Genomic DNA, 15,998 nt, shown 5'->3' with positions numbered 1-15,998 from the left:
GTCATCCGCGTCGAACACTTTTAATAAATTTTGAAAAATGGTTTGATGCAAAGTGTCAAATGAATGTAACAGAAGTAGTTTATTCCAAATTGTATCACAAGTATATAGAGATAGAGTTCAATTTTGTCAAATGTACCGATATTTTTGCGCACCTTGACTGCTTCGTTACTTATGACGCTGTGGCTGCTACGATATTAATGAGCATCTTGCATGTACTCATATATTTGACGCTGTGTATGTACCGATGTATTTGAGCAGGGTGAATGTATCTATTATTTTGAGGACTTTTGTTGTACCGATATAATTGATTACTTTTGATGTACCTATATATTTGCATATCTTGTCTGTTACGATCTATATGACGCTGACTGTACTTTAAAATATTAATAAACAATTGTTAAATGCATTGCTAAAGAAAATATTAACTCTAAGCCTCTTCTTACAAAAGCAACGTAAATCAACAAAACTAATATCGCGTCGCGAGTAACATGTTGCGCTCGCACCGTACACAGAATTTTGAATCGTCGACGCATAGCGACTGCACAACTGTACAGATTTGCTCCGCCATCTTGAAAATCGCAACGACTTCTCACGGCGGTATTAAACAGGTTACGAGCAACTAAAGTCGCCGCGTTTCAAAGATTTTGGTTGCATTGTGTACTATACCTAACATATAAAAAATTGTGTAACTAAAACATATGAATGAACAGGTAAACTAATTTGAAATTAATTCCACACCAGAACTATACAAGATTATTGCCATCTCTATTATTCTCTTTGACAAAAACAGAGATAGCTATATATTCACTTTGTCTACTTCCAGGGTATCGCTACCATACGACAAGATCAGCGCGTTCAATACACAAGCGCGTTTCATCACGACTGAGCTGACTGTTCTAGCTAATGATGAGAAGACTGCAGCTGATGTTGCAGAGCTAATCGAGAAAGCATTTAAAGATTATGGTGAGATAAATTTCTTACTATATCTCAGTAGTGGGGTAAAGGAGGTCTACAGGGCGCCGCTCGCTCTATTCTGGGCTCGGTCCTTAGTCTTAAGTCATGTCATTACGGTGATATAAACATCAGCTCACTATACGTCCCCACTGAGGTTCTCGGAGACTACCTAAAGACAGGGATGACTAGGTCATCGTCAACCACGCTGGCCAAGTGCGGGTTGACTTCACACATATCATTGAATTTCTACTTTGATATGTGCAGATTGCATCACGAAGTTTTCCTCTACCGTAAGAACGTCAGATAAATACGATGTACGTACATATGTAAACAAAACACATTGGTGCTATTGGCTCCAAATAGAGCTGCGCTTTTAGGGTAGTCGATTAGGATGCTAAGTAGACAATCTATAGTTAAAAATGACGTCAGTTTGAAATAACAATTGAACTAATTTGAACAAATAAAATGTTTTTTGATTCGTATTTTTAGAGCACAGTTAAGGGAAGAATATGTAAGAATACAGGGTGTTTCAGTTCTTTAATAAATGATTTTTGAGTTGTATAAAACCACGTAATGAACACGCATATAAATACGGTGCAGTTTGGTACAGACTATAGATAAAATAAACGTGATATCTTTTTTATTTAACAATTAAATAATTATCAGCCAGTTGCTTAAAATAATTTTTTACGATAAACTTTTGGTGTGGTCCCTGACCTTGAACTTGATACCTTCCAATATTTGTTGTCATTGGGAATGCAAATAAAAGGAAGTTTATTTGAGACGAGATAGACAATATCGGCAATGAAAACCTACGGTAAAATATGAATGATTTTACGCGTAGATTTACGAATACTTAAGGGTAATATAGGAAGATGTAAAATTGTAATATCTGCCTACCCTATTAAATTACGGCTTGATTTATATTAGTTATTTTGATTTACAACAGGAAATATTGTAGGGACACCGACTTACAGCGGAACTGTCCAGTTCAAGTTGTTTGAACGGTTATTTATAGAAGACTTCCGTATTTAATTGACCCTCAAATTAATAATAGAATGACCTTAGATAGATTTGCGAGATAACTAGATATAAAGAAATTATTTTTTTGTAAAGTGTAAATCATAGGACATTTTGGTCCTTCGAAAGCCGGATGTTTTAACTTTACCAATATCACAATAATATTACTTTAAAGGTTAAATTATTTAACATATCGAGCCTACGACAAATATATAATTTTGATTTCCTATATGAATATCAACTTTAATTCCAGATGTCCTAAACCTCAAGATAACGAGAGGCATACTGCCTGAGAATCTGCGAAGGAGTCTGGACTCTATCGCAGACGAGCAAGAGGCGGTTGAGGAAGTGGGAGGTGCATTCGACCTCACACAACATAACAAGATGTACGTGGTCCAACGATCACCATTGTTCCAGGATGTCTGGCTTGGTACTGAGAGGGTTGTCTTCTTTAGAGATGCCAAAGGTATGTCAAGTAATTTTATGCCTGTAGTGATTTATTTCTTTGTTTATGTGTATGATATATTAAGAAGGTAGTTTGGGGTTTTTCGTAGGAAAATGGGGTAAACTAGCACTGGAATTAATTATATACGTCCATGGACATTCACACTATAGAAAAGAGAAAGAAATTGCGCATTTTGATTGCTTTTAAGCAAGAACTAAGCATTTTATTTAGTATATTATTTCCTACAAGAAAGATTTTAATAGTAGATATTAGCAACCGTTACAAACAACTACTTAGAGATGTCAGCGATAAGTTTAAGTAATGCAGATGCGTTATCTATATTTTCATGGTCAGATATGGGGAAGTAAATAAAGGGTTATCATGTTCTTATTCTTCACCTCCTCTGTGCCAATGTTCTCAGCGGCTGATACCCTCGCGAAGGTCCTAAAGCAATGGATCTACGAGCCCTCAGTGCTTAAAGGTGCGAGGTCGGAGACAGCGGACTCTACGCGGCGAGTGCGCTTTCCACCTGGAGAGGGATACCATGTCGTGCTGTCTGTCGTACATCCAAGGCCACAGGATCTGAAAGTGGAACTGAACGCCAGGGAAGCGGTTGAAGGTAAAATGTTATACGTATTTATGAATTTATTTAAATAATAAAGTAAACTGTAAATAATGATAAATAAATATATCATTCGTACTATATTTTTTTAATAATATTAGCTGTAAAAAAAACATAATTAGTAGACTATGTGTTCTTCCAGATTATGTTCTACTATGACTAATTTTATTGCGATCCATGCAGCCTAATCCTTAACTTAGGGTAGGCTCCGAGCCCCTCGGTGGGGACATGCAGTGGGCTGATGATGATGATGATGCAACCTAGAGATAGGTTCTAACAAACATCCATTTATCTAAACATTCGCATTTATAATATTAGTATTTAAGAAGTTAGATGTGTTTCAAAACTATGTAGTTTTGTTCAACCTCACAGAAGATTTACTATCACAGAGAAATCTCTACGTAATTCTTCTAATAAGCTACTTTACAATATAATATGAGGTTTGTTCAGATTACATCGGATCGTTCGTGGACGAGCTGGACGTGCTGCACAACTTCACACTCAAGTCGCAGTGGCTGTATCTCCTCAACTTTGACTTCCAAGCAACTGAGGTAAGTGGCTACTGGTGAATGATAAATACGCGCAGAAGTCCCATGTTTACAGCACATTATCATGTTAGTAAACGATATTTTATTTAATTAAATTTATTTATTCCTTAATAAGATTAAATTAAATTAAAAATCTTGGTCCTTCGTGAGCAGGATAAAACTCACAGTAACAATTGAATTCTGTGCTTTTTATAGCCGAAGTAGATAGAGGTGTAGAAGAACCAGATCGTTTAATATTTTTAATCTGACGTCTATAGACACCTACAAAATCAGACTATGTGCAGTATTTTATGGTTAAGTAAGTTCATATTGTTCAAATTTCTATAACAACACGTTCATAACTATTATAAAAGTCATTACTTACTGAACTCTGAGTGAACACTAAGACTTTGAGCAAGGACTTTGATTCAACCAATTAGTTGAATCAACTGTTAACCACACTTCAACGTTTCAATCGATGACCGTTTTTCATTTAACTAGAAATCAACTTAAATTTAAATAGGAGTCACTGATCGCCTTGTTTTTTCTTCGTCAATCTTCGGGTTTTTATTTATTAATTGTATTATTAACTAGACTAGACTAAATGAACTAGTTTTTTGACTAGAAACTAAATGAACTAGTCTTTGTGACATTGACCAGGTGAAGGATGAGAGTGAGTGGGGGCGTCACTTTGCGGTGCGGGAGGAGAGGCTGCACGTGCTGCTGACCGCGCTGGAGGGGCGCGCCGCCACACACGTCTCTGACCTGCCCACACTCAACCTCGCCCTATACATACTGCCCTGCGCACACGCACCCTTGATCATATATGACTCCGAAAGTTTGTATATACTGCTTTTTAACACCCTTATATTTATTTTTAATGTATATTAGCTGTCGACCGCGACTCCGTTCGCACAGACCTAAAAAAAAACATAAAAAGTAGCATATGTGTACTTCCAGGCTATGTTCTACATATGTCAAATTTCATTTAAATTCGTTCAACCGTTGTGGAGATACATTCAAACAAACATCAATCCATCCATCCAAAGAGTCGCATTTATATTGTTAATAAGATATCGCAAAATTGAACATCTTTCGTACGTTGGGGAAGCTTAACAATTGTACGAACTTTATTTTTGCCTTTTTATAATGAATGCATCTATAAAAATAAAAATGCAGATATTTTTTTAAACACTATATTTAACATAGAATTTAAAAATATTTGTTTCCATAGATAAAAAAGTATCAAGTCTAGTGCAAGCGTTCATGTCTCCGAAATGGGGGGGCGTGGTGTTCGGCAACCCCGCCCCCGCAGACTGCGGCCACACCTCCGCCACCACCCCCACCTGGTCGCCGCCCCTCCCCCTCATCATGGGCACTTTCATAGCGCAGCTCAGAGAACTGCTCGGCATCACGGATAAGGTAATACTGATTAATTTTTTCATAAGTAAGACATTTTATCTTGATTTTTTTATATATAAGTACTAAAAAGAAAATGTATAATAGATTTAATATAAAAGAAATTATAACATAGGCTAGTTTTTCATTGCACGTTGACGAAATCACAAGCAACTGCTAGATTTTATAAAAAAAAAGTTTTTTTTTTTAACTTAACTATAAAAATAAAAGATAATACCTACGCCTATTAGAGAAATAAATATAGAATTTTAATTAGTTTATTTCTTTGTATATTTTGTCGTATTGTTTACGTATAACTTAATGATATTTAAATTAACTGCAAACAAAATTATTAACAATAAATAAAAAACAATTAATGTTTTACAAACAAAATAATTAAGTCTAAACTAACAGAATAAAATATTCCACTATTTAACTAGAACATAAGACTTAATGTATGGATGGATGGATGTTTGTTAGAAGGTATCTCCAGAACAGATGTAGAACATAATCTGGAAGAACACATAGACTAATAATAAAGCTTTTTTGATAGTTAATAGGTAAATGAATAAAATTTGTGTGATAGGCAAATATATCAGGCGCTCACGTCGAGGCGCTGCGGTCAGTGAGACCGCGCCGCTGGGAGGTGGACACATTGCTGCGTCTGCGCACTCTCGAACAGCTCGCCGCCGCGCACCACAACCTGCACTCTCTCGCGCAGCTGCTCGGTCTGCACTGCATTCAATATTATACATAAACACTACACAATTATACTTATTTTTTTTTATATCATTAGATGGCAAACGAGCGAGCGGTCACCTGAAATCACTGAAATAACGAAGTGACCGTTGCCCATAGACATACGCAATTGCATATGCGCTGACTACCTTTCATCGACGGAGGAGAGGATGCACAGAATGAAAACATTTTCACCTTCCATGCTTCCTCTCATCCGGAAAGTCCACTTCCACTACCCATCCTTTCCTTATGAGAAAAAAGGTGGGAAGGGAAAGAGGACTTAATTAGGCCTCCGGGACGACGACTTATGCGTCAATAGCCTAATGGTTAAGGGTACGGATTTCCGATCACGAGGTCGGGAGTTCGAATCCCGACATTCGACTATTGTCGTAAACTATATCCTAACACAAGTTTATAGCTTAGTTGGAATGGTAATAGTAATATAATTAAATTTCCAAAAGAAATCTGCGCTAATATTTAAAAAAAAAATAATAAAAAAAATTACATCTTCCACTGACAAATCTCTATATGGCTATGTTGAAATAGCCATATACCTACTGTATTTTTACATCACTCACCCCCTTAACCCAGAGCTGTAGTCAAAGATCATGATCCTCCATTTGACGCACTCCTGACCTCTCTCGTTTCTTCTTTACATACTTTTAGACATTATTAGTTAGAATCATTTGTAAATGGCGCACTTTCGTTACAAAATAAAGTGTTAGGATTAGTGAGGGGACATAAACGTCGATATTTTAGTAAGTGTTGCGCTACACCGGCACTGTGTCGGATTTTTATTTACTAACAATATATACATCTATGTATACATGCACCTTGGTTTCGGATACTCATAATATTGCCTTTTTTGAGTATTTCATCAAACTGGACAGTAAAATTTTATGATAACTCCAACACTGTCGCTTACTTTCTCGACATAGAATTTTAAATGTGGGGATATACAAATGTAAAAACATAATTAACGCTCGTAACTAAATCATAACACTATTTAAAACGTAGTTTCATTCTTTTCGATTCCGTAGAAAAAAAAAATAAACAACAATCATATGAAAATGTATACAAATGTAATTTAACAGTTGTGTTATTTAACATTTTCAGGTGAGATATCAAACATAGTGATAAACGACGAGGTGGGCGCGTCCATCAACTCCGCGGTGACGTCATCAGAGAGCGCGGGGGAGGCGGCGGCGCGCGGGGAGCTGCTCGCCGCCTACAGCACCTCCCTGCGCGCCTTCCTCGCAGCTGAGAGCGCCTTCATGGAGCCCAGCCTCCTCGCACTGCTGTACTTCCCTGATGATCAGAAGTTTGTATATGTTTACACAAATATCTCGCCCGCTCAGGTGCATGTTTCTTACGATGGTCAGAGCCGACAAGATATTTGACGACCACTATACAAGTTGCAGCATTCACAGTTGTTTCCTCCCTTAAGAAGACTTAATTCAAAGTCGTTAAGAGATTCGTAATAAATTGTTTGTGGTCAATTCTACGTATAGTCAGATTCAATGGAAATTTGAAATGATGAAGCAGTAATCACAGACATGTTCGTATCATCAATATAAATATTTAAATTATCCAAAATAAATCAATAGAAAATAAATAACATTCTCAGTCAATGACATCTGTATATATAGTATCTTATTTCCATATTAATTTTATTTTATTTTTATTAATCGAATTAAAAAAAATTAACTTCGTAATACGACCGATAGATGGCGCTGTTATTATTTTTGTAGCTTTTCTAGATTCTTTTGTTTCTGCCTACAGACGCTTTTTTATCTGAATTTAATTGCTTTTGTTAACAGATACGCGATCTACATCCCTCTGTTCCTGCCCATCATGTTCCCAGTCGTGTTATCTCTGAAGAACTTAATTCTCTGGCTGCGGAAGAAACCTCAAGTAGAAGCTAAAGAGAAGACTGATTAAAACAAATTACTTGTTAAATTAAATTTAACTAATAAAGTTTAACAGTTAATTTAAACAAACATTTGTGTTATTGTTTAAAAGTTCACGTAAAATGTATGGAATAAAGTATTTCGGCTCTTAATAGCCTTAGTTCTTTCGTATGTAAAGCAACGTAAAACGTCTAAACAAATATTGTATTGCAAGATTCGGTTACTAGCGAAAGTCATCTGTACAGATTTGCTCCGCCATCTTGAAAATTGCATCGAGTTGTTATATGACCTTGATAAAGATGTTGCCAACAAAATAAATGGTTTTGGTGACTAGATAACAAAATGTCGGCAACTCGTGCTAAGTACGATCCTTTATGGCATTATTAGCTGTCGCCCGCGACTCCATCCGTGTGGATATATAAAAAAACTTAATTAGTGTAGCCCACCCATCCATCCATCCACATCACATCCGTCTAAACATTCGCATTAATAATATTAGTAAGTTAAATAAAAAGCAGCTCTTCAAGGTATAAATGCGAAAAAATATAGTATCCTATGTCTGTCTCCTGGCTCTAAGCTCACCAATTTTCAACCATATCGGTAAAACCATCCTTGAGTTATAAATAGTGTAACTAACACGACTTTCTTTTATATATATAGATAGATGTTAAGTAGCGTAATAACTAAAACGCTAGGTTTTTAAGATTTATGTTGACTCATGTACGAAGAGCCTTATTTTACCCTTTACAATTTCTTGTAAGGTATTATTTTCTATAAGTTGGTAATTAAAAATAAAACAAAAATCTTATGCTTCACATTACAATATATTAATATGTAAAAGTGAGGTACTTCGTCACAATCAAAATTCATTTAAATTACTTAAAATCTAGTACAATATCAATGCAGCAACTGAGAATTGTCTTGAAAGCGTGGATTTTATTTAGTAACCTATATGTCCGTAAGTTTCAGTTACCTTCTCGACAAAGTCCCGTCAAAATGTCCAGCTGGCAGACAGACAGACAAAAATTTTAAATACATAATTAGGTTAAACAAGGAAAAAATATTTACAGTTCACGATTTTGTCATTTATAAGTTAAATGTTCTCTTTAATAACCATATTGATAATTTTTTCACAACCTTGTAATTATAATTAAAATAAGTTTAATTGAACTATTCTAAAAAGTATGTTTTAATGCTGTACAAACTGAATTAAAATTTCGCTTCCGCTTTCAAGACAAATTATCATGGTGTTATAGAAGTGCAGAATATTTTAAAGTGTACACTACGCAATTATAAGAAGGAATAAGATCAAGGGAGATGTTGATATGTTCAAACGCATTTTATTCTCCATCTATCTTTGATAAACTAGATTTTTTTTTTCATCAAAATAATTTATGAATTTATGATGACAAAGTGGCTGAACGAAGGAAGACTTTTATAATTTAAAAAAAACCCGCTCTATAATTTATGCATTAAAATTGGCGGGAATTTAAGGCGCGATTTTATCGCATCAACTGTCAATCTGTTTAATAATAAATTACTTGATTTACTATTTAATTAAACTGTATTTATTAAAAACATAAAAACAGTGAACTCTATAAGTATCATAAATACTGATAGCCATTTTATTTTAAGTGGTGTTTAAGTTTTGTACTTAAGGAAAAAGAGCTTATTAGCAATATTTCTTAACCCTTTCAATAGACTATTATATCTTATCCAATAAATTAATTTAAATAAATCTATTCTAAAATTATACTGGCTAAAAAAATTTGTAACATTTTGAACTGTTAGGTTTTATTTTAACTGGCAACATCATCGATACGTGGACATAAACATTCAGGAAACTTTTAAATCACATTACGACATTTAATTACTTAAATAATCTGCATTATGATTCCAGCCAGTCGGTCTCCGTGAGCATGGCCACATTTTCCCCTTTACTGGGCCGGTACTCGACCTCCCAGAGAGAATTGGCCAGCACTAGGGTTTCCCCTTCTATGAGTTCCAAATTCAAAGTGTAACAGATGTCTTCACACGGCGCCCGCGGCTTTAGTTGTATGAAGTTCTTGCCTTTCAGCTGCGACATTATAATCAAACCGACATCTAATTCTAAAAACTTATATCTATGAGTCTCATAATTCTTAGAAAGGAGTAGCCAATTGAAGTGCGAAGGAGGGATGTGGGGGGAGAGGAAGTAAGGCCTGGGCGCGAGGAGTCGGAACGACTTGACTGCGCGGATATCGCAGTTCTGGAAGTGCACGAACCAGCTGGGTATGCTGGTGCTGGTGATCCTGGAGACGATTTCTTCGAGGTCCATGGGTTGGCGGCCGAGGCGGATGTTGGTGAGCACGCGGCATGGCACGGAGTCTCGTAGGCGGTCGTCGTCGCCGATGAAGCTGGTCAGGTTGAGGTCTCTTGACAGAGACCAGTCGTAGTGTGCGTCCTCTACTATAACGGGCGCGCCGCGTAGCAGGTGATGGTTGAATACCTCGTTGTAATTGGAATCGGAAACGCGGGCGATTGTCTCTGAAAACAATCAAATGAAATCAATTTATTATTTTTCGTCATTATTACAAAACAAATTAGAAGCACTTAAAAATAATCATGTGATTATTAAGCTTTAGAAGAAAAAAGTTAATTAGGAAGTATTAAAATTATAAAAAAGTAAAATATTTTACACAACTTACGAATGGATTCACATGATATACAATCTGCAGGCGAAATCAAGTCGTTGTCCAAGTTGTGGGGTTGCGACCTCTGTATTAGGCATTTATTGTAATATAGTGGAGTCCAGTCCCAGATCGGAAGTAGACGAATTAGCATCATCCGAGCGAGAGCGGCCGCGTGCCACTGGAAACTATCCGTCTGGCTTACCGTGTATCCAATAGCCAAAACCATCACCACAATCAGAAACGTACGGGTCCATCTCTTAATGGATGCTTTCCTCACTGCCGATGTTAATGGACGACATATTATATCCATATCCTCATCTGACATTCCAGCCTCCTTACAATACTCGTAAAATGAACGCACTTCCGAGTTAATCAACTCGAATTTCTCGCGTTGTGTCATTTTTGCCGCGTTTTTCAAGCTCATTTTTAACGTGACCTATAAATTCTGCCACGACCACCCACCGCCGCGATCGATATTTGAACTTGCGTTTTGTCAGAGCTTATCGATAAACGAATTTCGCGCGCGCGCGATAAGGGTTTCCTGACAAACCATAAATAATACCAGAGTAAATTTTTTTACCAATTTATTTAGATTTGCGGGCGAAAAGTAATTTTTTGGATATTTTACAATAAAATATACCTATATACTATGTACAATTATAATTTAGATTAATAATGTTCATTATTATTTGGTGTTTTTTTTTTCGATCAGTTGCTTTTTCTTCTTTTAGTACTTTTTTCTTTTGAGACACAAAATAATGCCGACAAAGACATCGGAGATTTTCTCGTATATACTAGTTAAATTCTAAAAATAGCAAAAATATTAAATAAACAATTAAATCTGAATGCTTAAAAAGTAAGAATCCTTAAAAAAGAAAACCATGTTCTTTTTTTAGCGTGGCAATTTCGTAAGTCAAGTACTTTTCCGCCATATTGGAAGTTCGCAAGTGGAAGTCGATCAAACACCAACCTTTTATAAGATTGGAGTTTACGGTGAAAAAATTGTAACTTTTAAAATAAATCAAAATTAACATAACTTATTTAATTTTTCATTACGTATACGAGAAAAGTTTTTACGAGCGTGTTGTAATTTTTGCAATTCTTTTGATGAAAACGTCACAGCGCCATGTTGTATTCCTGCGCTGATTGCAGGCACGAGAAATCTGCCAACCCGTTTATTTTTTGGGATTAGACCCCGAGAATAAATCGAACTGCGATTTTGTATTCAAATATATTTTAATTTATATTTGTTGGCAAATGTCAAACAACTTTTGTGAATTCGATGTATCCCTGTTGTCGTATTTCGAGTGGTAACTCTTAATTTCAACTGCAGTTTAGTGCATCCGCGAAAGTTGAAAGGACTGTGTTGTAAAAGAAAGAAGTGATAATTAGCCAAAATTCCGGTCCCTACGCGCAGACGAGAAGGTGCCTACCCGCCGGGGCAGTCGGGTGAAGGAGATATGAACAACAAGCGCAAAAATCGCCAAGGGCCGCCGAGGTAAGGATAGTTTAGCTAACTTTCAGTATCGGTGTGACATGTCTTTGTTATTCGAACTAGACGTCGATGGCTTTGCGATTACTCGCCGTCTCCGTTGTCAAATTGACAGATTTTAATTGTGTGAGCTTAGTGTAATTTAAACAGCGTAAACAAAAGTGTTGATCGTAGGTACGTGGTGTTAGGCGCGGGACACGCCGCCGTCGGAAGACGGTGGAATAGCTGCGGCCGCGGCCGCCTTTAGATGTTTGCCCTACTTTTGCTGCGTACTGACGACTATTAGAATAGCCGTTTGTGATCAGCTGATCTGCAGAGACACTCGGGATATATCAAAGTGCAGTATTCGCTGGTTCCGACATTTAATCAATGCCAGTAATGATTCGATATGGTGCCTTGGGCAGTGGCTAGCAGTGTTGCAGTCTGATAACATTGTCAGCCTCAATTTGGCTTTGCTCTCCAGTTTAAAGTGCATATTTTAATTATTATTGGCAAAATTCCAGAGCTTTCTCAAATTTTCTCTCTTTATCTATTGATGTTCTGTTTTGTCATTTTGTTATCAAATTTTTTACTTGATAGTGGCCAATATTTTTCATAACTAATTAAACAATTTATTTTCACTTTTTGTGTAACTAAAGTTGTATTTTATGTTGTGACAATCAACAAAGCTGTGAACAATCTATTTCATCATTTTTCAATTATTAAGGTAAATAGAAAGTTAGTTGCAGTGTTACATAACAGGATCAATAAGATAAACCATTTACTTATTAATGTCAAATCTTAAAGAGAATGAATATGTAAAGAATTTGGAAAATTTGACATTTTTTTAGACACAATAGCAAAGAAACAATTATTTGCAGTCATTTTAATAAAATTTAATTCATTAAATGTCAGGGTTGTCTTTTTGATTAGAAATTAGGAATAAGTATCAATTTCATACTGGTTCAGCCAAAGTGGCTTTTGATCTCTATCAATGTCATGCAAACTTTTATATAAAAGAGGGTAAATACAAAACCTTTAAAAGAAAGGTAAATTGGATAACTTTTGTTACAAAGAAAACCTTCTATGGCATCTTAGACAAAAGAATGGAAATTACTTTTCAGTTCGCTGGTGAAAAAGTCCAGTATTATTTCTCAATTGAATTGAACGGCAAATAAACAAAGGAATGTTGAAATTTGTAATTGTTGGCCATTATTCTGAATTATTATTACATATTTGTGTTATTTTGTAAAAATTGTAAGAAAAAGTTTAATGATATATGGATGTCTAGAGTCTTTGTGAAAACATAAGTTTTAGTGTAATATTTGATGTTATTGTTAATAATATTTATGCTGGATTGGAATTAGATATGGCAACTTTTCTGGATAAATTATTGCTTAATCATCTTTAAGTTTTTATGATTTTAAAATTGTCTGGTATTTGGACAACATAGAAATGAAAGTTAACAGAGTAACAAAAATTGTTTAGTTTATACAAAGTGAAAGTATTAGAGCTAGAAAGCAAATGCAGAAACCACATTTTTGAGGTTGTTCTATACTATGGATTTATTAGTAATTGTTAAAAAAATACAATATCAATAATAAATTGAGTAAAATACACTATAGCTGTCAAATATGTACATGGAATGTAATGGCGATTATTAAAAAAAGAACGAATCGTTCATAATGAAACTCAAATTGTTACTGGTTACTCCTGTAAGGGATATTTAAGGTTGCAAGAATATTAAATATATTTGAAGTTGGACCTTGCTGCTGTTTAATTACAGGTTTGTTGGCAGTGGAAACTCTCATGTTATATTCAATCCCGTTATCTAAAGCAACAGTACAAATTTATTTAATGTCAGTAGCTATGATGTTTTTCTTATCACTAGTTTTTTATGATAATGCAAGTTACGCAGTGAAAATAAAAATGTTGCTTTACAATCAACTTAATGTGAGATTGTATGTGGATGGCTAGAAACAGAAAACCGAAGGAAATAAGCGTTTTTGACTGTATGAAACAGGATAATGGCTGATAGAGATGTATGGAAGAGTAGATATTAGTACATTCTGTGGTATAATCTGTACTGTAGAGGGCAGGTTTATGATAGTGAAATTTATAAATATTAATTTAGTTGTTTACTTTATATTATGTATTTTATGTACTGAACTAAAAAATAAGATAGCTTATATTTTACTAATATTGTAATGGTTTTTCAAATACTTTTAAGAATTCCGTTTAGTACTTATTATATATGAAATATGGACTTTAGCCCTTGCTTTGTAAATATTATACTTGCTAATTGTTAAATAAATATGACTTAAAAACAGTTGCTTGGTGATAACTATGAAATAATAAGCCACATGCTAAAGACATATTCAACATTTTAACAGTGTCTACTACCACAAGCAATATCTGTTGCATGTGCATACCAGCTTGATAGGTGAAATAAAACAACCATAAAGAAGGTAGGCATGAAGCAATTTTGCGTTTCATCTGATGAGTATGCTGGCTTAAAGCCTAACTTTACCCTCTTTCCACCCTTTTAGGATAGGATTTTTTTTTCTATTCATTGTCCCTATTAAATTGTCCTACATCAATTAAATGTATACAATGCATTTGCAGATGTCTGTGGGTTGCTTTGCCATTTTGATGAAAACAAAAACATATTGGGTGTTCCCGCTGCTCGTTTGCCCGCTTCTGTTATAAAAAAAAAAAACAGTTAGTTCTGTAGAAACTGTAATTTAATAGCAAATAACATATAGGTATCTAACTATGTTTTAATATTTAATTTAACTTCAAATTGTAATAAAATCATATTAAACTTTATTGTACAATGAATTTATTTTATTAAAATCAATTAAATTCCTTTCTTTGAAAGCTAGACTTGCAACATGTAGGAATATCTATTTAGAAATTAAAGAATTTAGATCAAAATTTGAATTTAAAATTGCTTACAATGAAACTCGACATACTTACGCTCTATGGTGGTGGACGGAGATTAATTGTTTTCTATTACAGTTATCTGCTTAAGTAAGTAACAATGCATAAACAGTACTATTAATCAATTATGGTAATTGAAACAAACAATATGTAAAAGTATTTTAGAAATCTTTGTAGAATTCGCTATTTCAGCTATTTCAGATGGCTGCTCGCTCGTTTGCCACCTTATGATATAAAAAAAGACTTGTTTTAGTTTGAGAAACTTTATCACTGATTTTAATAATTAATTACCAATAGTTTAAGCCTCGTTCACTTTCTAACAGTGTGTCTACCAGAAACATTTGTGCTAAAGTATATTTTATTTGCTGTAATTTTAATAATTCTATAGAATTAAGAAAATTTATATGATACTATTCAAAATAAATCTGTAGATTATAAATGTAGTTTGTCTGACAGTAAAATGTGTTTATATACATAATTTCTTATATCCATTGTATTTGACCAGGTTTCATGGATGTTTGAAAGGTCAGTTTTTGGATAAATCATGATGTTTTAGCTTTATATTGGATACAAGTTTAGTTGTTTCATGTAATTCTTGTAAAGTGTGTTTCTTTGGTTTGATAAATATAAATACCAAGTTAAATGGATGAGCCATACAATATGATCCGCTACATTGCGTCAATTTTCTAGTAAAAACACAAAAGTACTAGTAAATTTTATATTATGAATTTCCTGCTATTACGACTCTTTCCTTAAAAAATTATTAAAAATATACATTTATTTAATATATATTTTTCCTTTAAATTCTTCAAAAATTAAAGTGGTGATTTACTAGGATAGTTTATGACATAAAAAGATTTAACTAAAATTTGTGGCTGGGCGCATTTCTGAACGCATCTTAGTAGATCTGTGATAAGTTCCGCATGCTTTCGACAAGTTGCGATAAGATTTGATGCGTGTTACTTCGCTTCACACGATGAATTTGTTCGTTTGTGCTATGCGATATATTGTAACCCAATTACCGTCGGTTTCTGAGACCTAAATCCCCAATTAAAAAATATTGTCTCTGTTTTCAATAATGACAAGGATGACGATATGTTTTAAACAGATATTTTGGTCTCAGAAACCGACGGTAATGATCTATAGTTGACATACTCTTATTCAAATTTATGCATAAAATAATTTCCGTGTGGTTCTCAGACGTCGAAGATATGCGTCTGCGATGTTTAATGCAATATGTTTTTTACACATTTTTCGGCGAAAGAACTTTAAGGTTCTTACATCCTTTGCCGAAAACT

At 34.5% G+C, this 15,998-nt stretch overlaps 2 protein-coding genes across 4 annotated transcripts in view; one reads left to right on the top strand and one right to left on the bottom strand.

The window, feature by feature from the left end:
- PIG-S (phosphatidylinositol glycan anchor biosynthesis class S) overlaps positions 1 to 7,702 on the top strand; it is a 38,369-nt gene extending 30,667 nt beyond the window's left edge. For all 3 annotated transcript variants that reach the window (XM_013312264.1, XM_013312262.1, XM_013312263.1), the window contains exons 3-11: positions 824 to 963; positions 2,228 to 2,440; positions 2,841 to 3,038; positions 3,492 to 3,592; positions 4,229 to 4,406; positions 4,803 to 4,990; positions 5,553 to 5,694; positions 6,821 to 7,025; positions 7,525 to 7,702. In XM_013312264.1, coding sequence (XP_013167718.1) covers positions 824 to 963; positions 2,228 to 2,440; positions 2,841 to 3,038; positions 3,492 to 3,592; positions 4,229 to 4,406; positions 4,803 to 4,990; positions 5,553 to 5,694; positions 6,821 to 7,025; positions 7,525 to 7,645 — 1,486 coding nt within the window. In that variant the 3' untranslated portion in view covers positions 7,646 to 7,702. The remainder of the gene's footprint in view (positions 1 to 823; positions 964 to 2,227; positions 2,441 to 2,840; positions 3,039 to 3,491; positions 3,593 to 4,228; positions 4,407 to 4,802; positions 4,991 to 5,552; positions 5,695 to 6,820; positions 7,026 to 7,524) is intronic.
- Positions 7,703 to 9,378: 1,676 nt separating this feature from the next.
- Positions 9,379 to 10,748, bottom strand: LOC106117728 (uncharacterized). Its single transcript, XM_013312141.1, has 2 exons — positions 10,302 to 10,748; positions 9,379 to 10,140 (listed from the first exon to the last, which is right to left on the bottom strand). Exons 1-2 carry the CDS (start codon positions 10,708 to 10,710, stop codon positions 9,503 to 9,505), a joined length of 1,047 nt encoding a protein of 348 aa, XP_013167595.1. The 5' UTR covers positions 10,711 to 10,748; the 3' UTR covers positions 9,379 to 9,502.
- Positions 10,749 to 15,998: the final 5,250 nt, after the last annotated feature.

Source organism: Papilio xuthus, unplaced genomic scaffold, assembly GCF_000836235.2.
Source record: "Papilio xuthus unplaced genomic scaffold, Pxut_1.1 DF827679.1, whole genome shotgun sequence".
NCBI classification, from domain to species: Eukaryota; Metazoa; Arthropoda; class Insecta; order Lepidoptera; family Papilionidae; genus Papilio; species Papilio xuthus.
This window is presented reverse-complemented; position numbering and strand designations above follow the sequence as displayed.